At 43.5% G+C, this 13095-nt stretch overlaps 1 protein-coding gene across 1 annotated transcript in view; it reads left to right on the top strand.

Annotated features, from left to right (window-relative positions):
* Positions 1-5237, top strand: part of LOC137531662 (WAP four-disulfide core domain protein 18-like) — a 29254-nt gene extending 24017 nt beyond the window's left edge. Inside the window, exon 4 of the mRNA XM_068251606.1 lies at positions 4179-5237. Within this exon, the coding sequence (XP_068107707.1) occupies positions 4179-4184 (6 nt within the window). The 3' untranslated portion in view covers positions 4185-5237. The remainder of the gene's footprint in view (positions 1-4178) is intronic.
* The last annotated feature ends 7858 nt before the right edge of the window (positions 5238-13095 follow it).

The following is a 13095-nucleotide window of genomic DNA, read 5'->3' as shown; positions in this document are numbered from 1 at the left end:
GACACTGTGGTTGCCATTGGCAGATTGTGGTGCGCCGTATCAATTGTTATGTATAGAGTGCTTTGGGGGCCCCATTGCAAAACTTGCATCGGGGCCCACAGCTCCTTAGCTACGCCACTGGGCGCCTCTGTTCACCTACCAATATAGGACATTATAGGTTAGTGTTAGAAATCTAAACTGGATTCTTTTTGCGTAAGGCAACCAGTGGTTATAATAGAAAGAGGAGCCGTGTTTGAGGTGTGAGAAGAAAGGTGAATGATTGGTGCAGCTGAGTTTAGAGTGGATTGGTGGCGTGGTAGACGGCTCTCTGATAGGCTGCAAGGGAGGGTGATGCAGTATAAGGTAGGTCATTTGGGCACGTGCTCATTGCCACATTGCGTCAGACCTGGGCTCTGCCATAGATGTAATGTTATTATGTCTATAGCGGTGCAGGGGGTTTTCAGTGTAATTCGGGTGCTGACTGCTGAGGAGAGTCAGACCCTGAATTACTTCTCCCTCAAAGTTGCTATGACTTGGAGGGGGAATCGTATTTAACACAATTTCAGCAGCAGCAGGGTGAGCAGGGCTGAATTCCTGAAAAGGCCACAAAGGCCTGAGCTTTGGGCGGCTGCAGCCCAAGCAGGCCCCTGAAAATGAAAGAGGCTGAAAATAGGGAGCAATACATGAAAAAGGGGAATGGATGCCCAAGGGAGCTGTTAATGAAACACTGGGGCTACAGTACATGGATGAAATGCATGGAAGATGGGGCTGCACATGGAATGGGAGGGGCACTGCTGCACATGAAAGCAGAGCCACAGAATACTTGGCCTAGGGGCACAGAAAGTATAAATCCAGCTTTGAGGATAAGCCTTCATTCGGCTCACTCTTCACCAAACTGGCTGGGTGGCTGTTACGAATCATGTTATGTCATCTCCTGCCTGCTGGTGGTGGTATTTAGTTGGACGTCCACTATCCACCAGCAGGTGGCTAGTCGTTGCATACAAGGACTTGCAGTTTTTTGTCTGGCCTGCAGAGGCTTCTAATGGAACTCTGATCATTCACCACCAACTGCTTCCTGTTACATGGACTATACAAGACTGCCTCTTCCTCCAAATCATTGCCAGAACTTCATTCATTATAGGTCTGAGTCTCTGGACACCTCTGATTACCTGATTCCTTGTACCCTGTTCTTTAATCTGATTACCAGTTGCTGAACCTTTGCTTGTCAGGACTCTGCTTCTGTTCATTTCTCTGTACCATGTTTGTATTTGATTTACCGCTGCTGACTCTTATATTCCGTCTTGACCTGTCATTGCCTGCTCCTTGTGTTTCCTGCACTATTGTATGTATTATTCTGTGTATATTTGGTTGTAAATAGGTAGATAGATGGCCAGGGTTTGTTTGTATGTGTGCACATTGTTTTGTTTGGTTTGTGGATGATTCACTGTATATATTGTTTGCATATATGGTTGCATCTTATTTGAATGATGGTTTATAATAAACACTTTTTTTGCACACTTCAATTCCTGTTTCAGGGTCAGTGTTCTGCAAACTGTGGTCTTTCCGTACAAGATCCGTTTGTTGAATAACAGCAGCAAAACAATATGTACTCGTTGCAGTAATCTATACGTGATAGAATGAGGGCATGCATTAGCATTTGTGTTGTGTCCTGTGCAAGGAAAGGGCAAACAAACTATTGGCCTCAGCTGACTCTCCAACAAGTTTCGTCCCTCCTCCCCTCTCTCTCTGTAGCAACAGAACTTGGTCCTGAACTGTGTCCCGAGAGATTGAGTCCCAGTACCTGCGGATGGTGTGTGAGTAAGCACCTTTAGTACGATGACTGCCACTCTACTTAATAATAGAGACAAAAAAATTGATCTAAATGTTACTTTGACCCAAAATGACAATGACATGATCTCATCTCAGCAGAGTGCAGAAAACCTTTACGAAGGAACACTCATCTGTCTTCTTCTCCCGGCTGACCAAAGCTTTTTTTTTCTCTGCAAGCTGAAATGACTTGTTAGAGGCACAGCAGACATGTGCGGCCTCCTCCCCTCCCATGTGCCTGTCACTTGTGTCTGAGCTAGGACCACGCTCTTCTCCTGCTTCTACTGCTCTCATCTCCCCATAGATTAACACCCATGGCACACCGCCTAGCGGAAGTAAAGAATAGGAGAGATCTCCACACAGCAGAAGTAAACAGAAACTATTACTAAATCCCTTTCACTGATAGTCTGAGCCACTTCCAGAGAATCTCTTGCTGTGATCCGAGCACTTCACCTGTAGAGGTTTCGTGTTATGTAGATGTCACATCAAGGCAAAATATCTAGGAACAAGTCCAGGCACAGATGTCTTCCTAGTTCTGTGCAGGCACTTGCATTTTTTCTACGTAGAAACTCCTTAAAGGGAACCTTAACCGGCGGGGAAAAATAAATTCACTTACCTGGGGGCTTTCCCAAGCCTCCTGCAGCCGTCCTGTGCCCGCGCCGGTCCTTCGGTGCCCTCCGGTCTCCCTCCGCCGCTAAGTTTCGTTTTCGGCCGACCGCCAGTCGTCCTCCGGCAAAGCGTCCTCTTTTTCCGTATTCCTCGTCGTAAAGAGCCGTAAAGCGCGTCCGCATGACGCGTTTGGCAGGAGGCTTGGGAAAGCCCCCAGGTAAGTGAATTTATTTTTCCCCGCCGGTTAAGGTTCCCTTTAAATTGGAGCTGTAAGCCATACTATCTCAGAAAAACAAACAAACAAACAAATATATAAGATGAATACTTGCTCTTCTTACACATGTATTGCACTGTCCACATTTTGATTTTTCTATAATAGCGCACAGTATTTAAATGTGTTGGTCATTTGCAATGTTGGCTTGCAGACAACATTGTTGGAAAGACTCGTTGTTTGTATTTGTCACTGGTTAAGTAGTTTTTGTTATGTTGGTATATTATGGCGACTTTTGCATAGAGTGTTTACGAACCTTAAAGAAGTACTGTAGGGGGGGGGGGGGGGGGGGAGGGGAGGGGGAGGGAGTTGAAATTACCTGGGGCTTCTAATGGTCCCCCAGAGACGTCCTGTGCCCACGCAGCCACTCACTGATTCTCCGGTCCCCGCCTCTGGTTCACTTCTGGAATTTGGGACTTAAAAGATGGAAAACAACTGCATCTGCGCGGTCGCATCGGGAGCAAGGACACGGTCACGTAGGTGCAATGGTTTTCTGACTTTAAAGTCGCAAATTACGGAAGTGAACAGAGGCGGGGACAGGAGCATCGATGAGTGACTGCGAGGGCATAGAGAGTCTGCGGGGGACCATTAGAAGCCCAGGTAAGTTCAACTCTTTTTCCCCCAACAGTATTCCTTTAACCATTATTCAGAGTTATGTTTTCAGTAGTCAAATATCTTCTGAAGGCAATATCACCCACTCCTTGCACAGGACATGACAAAAATGCAGTTATACTCTTTTATCCCATATAGACTACTGTGACACACTCCTGCTGTGAAGTCTACCAGGGTCAATTCTAAATTCTGCTTTGCTAATTATATACTTTTCCTCTGTCTTCTTTACAACTACCTATTGCACAAAAAATTAAATTCAAGCTTCTAAATAACATATACATGTCTCTCTCCATCACAGCCCTCCATATACAGTAGCACTTACCTCCAGACACCATCCCGAGAATAGAATAATCGGTGTTTTGGTAAATTTTCCTCCCATTTCCTCTGCTCATCCACACCTAAAGTCAGGACTTCTCACGAAGCTTTCTTATCCACTTAATCTTCTTTCCACAATCAATATAGTTATCGCGATCCTTCAAGATTTTACACCACAACCTTAAAACCCTTCTCATCAGGCAAGCATAGCACAGGTGATACCATTTATTGGCCAACGCATCCTCATTTACAACTTTCTGTTTTAACTAATGGCTAATATACTGTAGTAGATTACTTCAGTCAAGCACACAACTGTACCTAGGCCGTGTTCTCCAGCTGCTGAGCCATACTGGCCACATTCCCTTCTATCCAGTCAGGGCACCACTAGCAACTTATGAGTAGGTCCAGCTCTTTGGATAAATCATGGTATTGCTTATTTGCTTTTTCTGTTATTTAACTCCTTCTTCATTGTGTATGGTCTGTTTGTTTTTTAACCGTTTCTGGAGTTGGTCTGTAGTAACTCGAGGTCCAGCTGTCAACTAAGCTCTTTCCACCTCTCTTCCAGGTATGATGCTAAGTGACTGAAGATGCTTCTACAGTTGTGCTGAATAAAGGAAGGATTGTGGCAGTCCACCATGGGATGGAACCTCCTCTTTTTGGTCCAAATGGACATTTCTTCTTGTAAATGTTAAATATATATGTATTGGTTGAGTGCTGCATAATGAGCTAAGCAGGGCCGCTAATCCTATCAGAGATCCATTGCGTAGCCTAACTTATGTAAAACCATTTATTACAGTGGAATATTTTTTCTTTTGCCTTTAAACTTCTTTTTTCATCTGTTTTAATATGCAAAAACAAACAAGTACTACAAACTTCCAACTAAAAATATTACCTAACTAATGTAAAGTTTATAATTACCCCTTCCAGTGATGGAATTTATAACCATGCTAGATTCTACCAAAACATTGCTCTATCCTTCATAACAAGGACAGGAAGAGCATTCAGGCTACTTTCACACACTGCGCATCTAGAAAAATAGAATAGCAATGCAACAATGATTAAAAGTCAAAGTGAAGCTTTTCGATGCAACATGAAACATACAGTACAGCACAGTCCATATACTTTTGCTTGCACTGCACCCAGAGCCTCCCGCATTGCCCAGTAATGCACAGAATGTGTTGCACCACACAGCAAATATCCCTGTGTGAAAGTACCATTGAAATATAATTAAAACACTTTTCAGTGCGATTATATTGTTTGTTGCGCCCGGATGCAATGGCCATAGTGTAAATTGAGCCTTAAAGGATACCTTAGCACTAATTCTATTTAAAAAGGGACACCTTCTCTGTGTGTAGGGAGAGTTGTGCAGAGGCTTACCGTTACCGCACCTCCCATACCCTGGCATCACCCTCCATTCTCCTCCAATTTGCCCCATTCTGATATTGCTGGTCGGCGAGGTCGGTGACCTCCGACCTGAACATACTATGCTGCACATGTGCAGTATGTCTGCTTGGGCGCCTTGAGACAGTGCTACCTGTCAACTCCATAGGACATGAGCGTAGGTGCAAGGCACCCAAGCAGATATGCTGCACAGTGTAGTATGTCCGGGTGGGAAGTCAACGACCTTACCAACCAGCAATATCAGATTGGGGCAAATTGGAGGAGACATCGAGGTACAGGTGGTGTGGCAAGCCTCTGCACAACTCCCCATACACACACAGAAGGCGTCCTTCTTTAAATAGAATTAGCGCTAAGGTATCCTTTAAAAGGCCCATCCTCAACATGATTTTTCAGTGAATTACTTTTTCCTACTTACTATCAGAACTTGCCAATCTGGTGGGGTTAGTGTTCCTGTCAAGGACAACTCGTGGAGATCCCATCAATCGTAAAAATAGTACTGAGTTTCTATTTTATCCTCCATGACCGGGTCTATTGAGACTCAACCAATTATCCTCTGAGTTTGGGACCACGGCCAATGAAACATTTCATGCAGGAGCTATGTCCTGCTTTGCTGAGATGCCCAGTTCATAATGCTTTATGAAAGTAGCAAGTAGCTACCTCACACTGGTCGAAGCCCCTTTTTGCCCAGGAGGATGGCTTTAATGGTATGACTTTTACATATTTCTGAAGAAGTCTTGATTGCACTCTGATGTATAAAAACTATAGCATGTTAATCCATCTGGATAAAATAGCTTTTGAAAAAAAATCTCATGTTCCATCCTCTTTAAAGAGAACCCGAGGTGTGTTTAAAGAATGTTATCTGCATACAGAGGCTGGATCTGCCTATACAGCCCAGCCTCTGTTGCTATCCCAAACCCCACTAAGGTCCCCCTGCACTCTCTCATAAATCACAGCTGTGCTGTGAGGCTGTGTTTACATCTGTAGTGTCAGTCTCAGCTGCTCCCCCGCCTCCTGCATAGCTCCAGTCCCTGCCCCGTCCCTTCCCTCCAATCAGCAGGGAGGGAAGTGATGCAGGCGGGGACTGGAGTTCTGCAGGAGGCGGGGAGAGCAGCAGACTGACACTATAGAGATAAACACAGCCAGCTCTGACAAGCTGTTTGTCAGCAGCGTGGCTGTGATTTATGAGGGATTGCAGAGTGCAGGGGGACCTTAGGGGGGTTTGGGATAGCAACAGAGGCTGGGCTGTATAGGCAAATCCAGCCTCTGTATGCAGATAACATTCTTCAAACCCACCTCGGGTTCTCTTTAAAGGCTCAAGAAAAGCACTGGGGGACCATGTTGAGGAGGGGCCTTTTAAATTCCCTGTGCTTCCTGATTGGGTCAGAGTACAAAGTGTATCAGTAGTCCCTGCCGTGGAAAATGCCGTGATATTCTCCATTTTCCTCCACCAGAAATCATGCAATGTGATGAATAAGGCTATAAATCCAGCATATTTGTGCTGGACTTTGGTTATTGTCAATCTGTGGTGAAAATATGAAAAACATATAGAAAAAAAATGTAGAAACTGAGTTGTGTCATTATTGATCTGTGATGTAAATATGCAATATAAATGAGAAATGGAGATTTTGCAATTGCTAATCTGTGATAGAAATATGGGATATGAGAACTGGAGATGTTACCACTGCTAATCTGTGATATGAGATATAAATGAGCAATGGAGATTTTATCATTGTGAATCTGTGCTGGAAATAAGAGACCAAAATAGGAGAAATTTATATTTTATAATGGCTAATCTGCGATGTAAATATAAGACTTATATAAAACAAATGTACAGTAGCTATCCATCCAAATCCGTTACCAATCAAAATCATCTATTGCCCTCAAAAATAGTTCACAGGCCTACAAGATGCACCTGCAATAGCACAGGATCAGCCACAAGGAGGAGCTGTGTAGGCTGGTGTGTCAGCAGCATTGTAGCATGTAGCCCTGGAGTTTATCAGGTATCCACTTTTGTGGGTAAGATCATCTTAAGTGACCCAAATAGAATTGTTTGGAATACTCTTAAATTATCAATGAATGCTGCTCAGATACTAGTTTATGCTTTTAATTATAAATAAACCATAATAAATTATTTTTGGCAGAGGATAGACCTTTTATGCTATTTTAAAACATTAAAATTGACTGTAGCAAGATCACATTACCCCAAGCCCAGTATAATTACTCCTAGGGTAGGTGTACTATGCATTAAAAACCCAGAATGTACACTCGTCGCTGTCACGGATGGCACATGTCTCCCTAAACCCACCCTTTTGTTATAGAGCTTTTAAGTATTCTTTGGATGATGCTCAAAATACAAGAAAACTCAGAAAAATAAATCTGATCTGTAAACCTCTCCAAGTCTGGGTCTGGTTACTGTTGTGCACTTTTTAGTATAATGTTTTTATTATTTATCATCATTCAGAACTAGAAATATGCACACTGGGCCAAATTTGGGAGCAAAATTCATGTTGCTGGTGCTTTGATAATATAAGGACCCATTCACACTGGCAATCACAAAACTGTATCTCTTAGCACAAGTGATTTTACCATGATTCGCGCAGTAAAAATCACTGAACACTCACAATTCCCTGGTGATCAGCGCTTTTTAAGCATTGTATTGCGATCGCTCCAGAATCATGGAAAAGGGCTACATGCAATGTGTTTTGCAATTGCCACTAACCGTGAATCGCCCGCAATTGAGGCAGTGAGACCACTGCCACTAGGTTTGTATTAAAGCTTCGGCAATTAGCGGGAGACACTCACCAATCAATCGCCCAAGTGAGACTGGGCCCTTAATGTACTCCAGTATAATGGTCTATAGTAAACTCTGCTCAGTAGACCATTGGATATAATAAACTAAATGTCCAGGTCCCAGCTGAGCGCCATTAAAGCGGTATAAAACCCTGACATAATATTTAATAAAAACATGGTTTTCCTACTTTTTATATACCATACGGTTATCATATCTGCATTTGTGCATAATTATTATTCATTTAGAAATTACAAGTTCCCAAAAGTACAGTTTTTGCTTTGAGAGCTGACTTTGCATTTTATTCATAACTGGTTTCATTCATTAAGAAATACTTATGTATTTTAGAAATGCTTTGAGTGTCTGTCTGTGTCCAGGAGCTTCTGCACAGTCAGAGAATGTGTCACATTCCTCACTTTATACAATTAAGTAAACACAAGATAACATTATCTCCACTTGGATCCAGATTTCTCTGCACTGAACTTTCAAGTCCTGTGTGTAACCTTTTAACCACCCTGGCGTTCTATTAAGATCGCCAGGGCGGCTGCGGGAGGGTTTTTTTTAAATAAAAAAAAAACTATTTTATGCAGCCAACTCAAAGTTGGCTGCATGAAAGCCCACTAGATGGCGCTCCGGAGGCGTTCTTCCGATCGCCTCCGGCAGCCAGAAGTAACACGGAAGGCCGCAATAAGCAGCCTTCCGTGTTTGGCTTCTCCTGTCGCCATGGCGACGAGCGGAGTGACGTCATGGACGTCAGCCGACGTCCTGACGTCAGCCGCCTCCGATCCAGCCCTTAGCGCTGTCCGGAACTATTTGTTCCGGCTGCGCAGGGCTCAGGCGGCTGGGGGGACCCTCTTTCGCCGCTGCTCGCGGCGGATCGCCGCAGAGCGGCGGCGATCGGGCAGCACACGCGGCTGGCAAAGTGCCGGCTGCGTGTGCTGCTCTTTATTTGAGCAAAATCGGCCCAGCAGGGCCTGAGCGGCAGCCATCGGCGGTGATGGACGAGCTGAGCTCGTCCATACCGCTAAGATGGTTAAATGCTGGTCTAGAAAGAAAATGCTGGTTGTATAGAATATGCTGTAAATTATTTTTTAGAGCAAAGAAGAAATGCTGGGTTTCATTCCACTTTAAAAGTATAGATGAGTAGCACCTGATATAGTAAACTAGAACTTCAGTTAGGCCTCTTTTCCATGGACTGTTGATAAGCAGTGAAATGCCTCATCTCTCACAGCTGCCTGGTATCTGCTTGTTGCTGCCTGGTAACTGCTTGCTGAGCACACAGCTCATCAGTCTATGGAAAAGAGGCCTTATAGTGAACCTGTTTTTTTTTGTTTTCTTTTGCCCTAGCAGTATTCTGTATCAGGCTGTAGTGTAAAGTAGGTGGACGCATGCAGAATGACAGTTGGAGATTAGAGATGTAGCGAACGGTTCGCCAGCAAACGGTTCCAGGCAAACTTCGGTGGTTCGCGTTGGCATGCAAAGGCGAACTTTTGCGGAACTTCGATTTGCCCCATAATGCTCTATGGAGCAGAGCTTTGACCCTCTACATTACAGTCAGCAGGCATATTGTCGCCAATCAGACCGCACTCATGCCTGGAGCCCCACCCCCCCCTTATAAAAGGCAAGGTCCTTGTGCAGTTTTACTCACTTGTCTGCCTACACTAATTACTTAAGGGACAGCTGCTACACACACTCTGCTAGGGAGAGTTTAATTAGGCTCTTGTATATTACTCACTACCTCCACCCTCCTACCTATTCTCTCCTACCGGAAGAACCCAAGATAGCCATGTAGATTCATCTCTCTCTCTCTCTCTTGTATTTTTGAGCATAAATGGATTGAGCATAAATGGTACATGCTAGGCTGGCTTCAGCATGTAGTGTTGGTGGTACAGTGCCTGGCTATCTGGGGTTCTCTTTGGACAACTGTTGAACACAAAAGGCAAGGCCATGCCTAGCTACAAATCCTTAAGCAGTGGCTGGATGGTTTAATGGTTAAGGGCTCTGCCTCTGACACAGGAGACCAGGGTTGGAATCTCGGCTCTGTTCAGTAAGCCAGCACCTATTCAGTAGGAGACCTTAGGCAAGTCTTCCTAACACTGCTTCTGCCTATAGAGTGTGCCCTAATGGCTGCAGCTATGGTGCTTTGAGTCCGCCAGGAGAAAAGTGTGATATAAATGTTATTTGTCTTGTCTAATTTTTCTCTTGGATTAAACAGAAATGGTACATGCTAGGCTAGCTTCAGTTAGTAGTGTTGGTGGTACAGCGGTTAAGGTACTTGCCCACCACACAGTGAGACCTGGGTTCAATTCCCAGCCACGGTATGTAAGCTGGCTTTTGAAATACTATAATTCTCTGGCAGATGAGACCCTCCGGCAGGAGGGAGAGCAGGCCTGTAATTGAAAATTGACCTTAAAATAGGGGTTTATGTGAAATCTAGATTTTTGCCTGGGACTTTTGATGTGTATTTCACTCAGTCATGTCTGCCTCCAGGTATTAGATCCCTCGAAACATGTTTTCTATCGTTTTTCCAGCCGGTCGAATTTTTTCTTTTTTTCAAAGTTCGCCTCCCCATTTAAGTCTATTGCAGTTCGCAAACTTTTTCACCACCCGAACCTTTCGCGGATGTTCGCAAACCAAAAATCGGAGATTCGTGACATCACTTTTGGAGATCCTTGGGTGGGTGGGTGTGCTGGCAGCCACTTGTAGCCTGCTCAGTATGGGCTTGCTGCTCTGACCCCACATGAATTACCTCAAAAACACCAGCAGGTGCATGGGCTAAAGACAGCAAGCTGCATCTACTGGTGAGATCTATGCTTCCTGTGTAAGCTGCTGACTGATCACTGAGGGAATTGCCTATCATCTGTAATTTGTGTGTTGCTGCAATGCCTCCAAACTACACAGAAATGTGGACAGAGGAGCACACTATCAGTACAGTACCTGCATTAACTGGTGGAACCTATTCTTTCTGTGCAAGCTATTGCATGATTATTTAAAAAAATCCCTGCATATTAAGCACTGTGCATTTTGATCTAGCATAACAGCTGCCTGTGCTTAATTGCTGAAGCACTGAGATAAAAAAAAGGGGGTGGGGGGAGAGAACATTTTAAATTATTGACCGATTTAAGTAGTAAAAATGTTTCTGTACCATGTTGGCCAAACAAATTGTGTAGGTAGAAAAAAAGCAAAACAAAACAGTCTTGTAAAAGTAATACCTTTTAATAGCTAACTGATAAAGTTAAATTATTCAAGCTTTCTGAGAAAAAAAACTATACTTTTCCTTGTGCACTCATGGCACAGTAGCATCTTATGGACCTTTTCCCCAAAATTATTATGTTTCTTTTGTACCTTTTGTGTCCCACCTTGTACTCAGTCCTTCCTTTGTCCATCCTGTGCCCCCCTATGTCCTTCCTGCGTTCATCTTTTGTCCCCCTCTCTGTCCTGTGGCCTGTTACCGAATCTCCTACATGGCCCCCTTCAGATGCCAGCCAATCAGATTGCCACCCACTGCACCAATGCCCCAGTGGATCACTCACTTTAATGGCAATTTCCATGTGGTCTCCACTTCCATATTCTTGCTTCAGATGCCGGTTAAGCATGTGGGGGTGCTGTCAATCATGCACATTGTGGGACTTGTAGTTCCTTAACAGCTGGAGGGCCAAGTTTGCCCATGCCTGGTTTAGCCAGTCCATTTCCCCCTCATCTGTGACTACGTTTTAATTTGATCCCTTAGCTGTATCAGCTGACTGCCACAGCAGAGAGCTCATTGGTAAATACAGGATATTAATCTGCTCCCATGAAAGCAGGAAGTAGACAGACTGCAGCTTTATTGCAGGATTTGTATCAGCTGTAATAAAGAAAAAAGTTTTTCTTTAAAGTTTATTATGCTGTATGCTGTATGCTGTATGCTGTTGCACATCTTTAAGAACAGAGAGGAAATTCTGAGTCGAGGTCCGCTTTGAAGGAAAAGACCACTGCCATCAAGGTAAACACAGGCAGAAAGTTGTTGCTGGGCTGTTCATGAACAGTGGAAGGCTTGCTTCTGGATTTGCTAATAAAAAGTGAGTACTAGACAAAGGAAACTGATAATAAGCAGAAAACCTGGCTGCATTTCACCTGTAGTGCAGGCAGAAGGCCTTACAACAGTATTAGTGTAAATAAAGGAACATAGAGTTGATTTGCTAAGGGTGGAGACGTTACACACCAGTCCAGGCATAGATATTTTGCCAGTCCTGTGTAATCATGCACTGTATCTGTATAAACTCCTGGATTACCTAATACCAAATTACTTGTAAGAAGATCAGCCACTGGCCACATTCTGTATAGTAAACTGCAGGCTGCAATCTTTTCTGAGAGATTCAGTCAGTGTCTTCTCACTTGCGTCCTGAGCTGTGGGATTGATGTATTCTGGGCAGCTTTAGCCTCAGATTCTTCAAACCAACTCTCCAACATCAGCATTTATGTTCATGTCATTCCAAGACAGATTTTTTTTTTTAGCTGCAGCAGTTTAACCATTTAGTAGCATCCTAACGTATTAAAACGTCATGCTTTACCCTATTAACGGCAACATGACGTTTTAATACGTCGCGCATTCCTGCTGCTGCTACCGCCGTGTGCGCGCCGCTACCACCGCCATTCCCGTCGGGATCCCATGCTGAGTGATTGGGGGAAGAGGACCGAACGGTCCTCTACCCAATCGCAGTGCCTGGAGTGAATGGACGTGACCGCGAACAGCGGCTACGTCCATTTACAAAAACAGGAAATGTAACAATTCAATAAAGTGTAAAAAAAAAAGTGAACACTTCCTATAACGAGTGTTCACTAGAGCCATCTTGTGGCCAAAAAGTATATTACACGTACAAAATACATACATTTACAAGTGCATACACATGATTAATAAAATTACACTTAAAAAAAAAAATCAGCTTAAAATGAATAAATAGTTGTCTTAGGGACTCAGCTTTTTTTATCTATATTTTATGGGGAAAAATTAATTTATTACATAGGGGCTTGTAATTATGGCCAGAACAAAAAAAAAACCAGAACAGAAAAATAACACCTATATTTCAAAATAATATACTGTCGCCATACATTGTGATAGGGACATAATTTAAATGGTTTAATAATCGGGACAACTGGGCAAATAAAATGTGTTTTATCCACAGGAGAATGTTTAATTTTAAAACTAGAATGGCTGAAAACTGAGAAAATGATTTTTTTTTGTTTTTTTCTCATTAAAACGCATTTAGAATAAAAAAAATTCTTAGCAAAATGTACTACCCACAGAAAGCCTAAT

Source organism: Hyperolius riggenbachi, chromosome 9 (assembly GCF_040937935.1).
Source record: "Hyperolius riggenbachi isolate aHypRig1 chromosome 9, aHypRig1.pri, whole genome shotgun sequence".
NCBI classification, from domain to species: domain Eukaryota; kingdom Metazoa; phylum Chordata; class Amphibia; order Anura; family Hyperoliidae; genus Hyperolius; species Hyperolius riggenbachi.
Note: the sequence above shows the minus strand (reverse complement) of the source record. Positions and strands in the feature narration are given on the sequence as shown.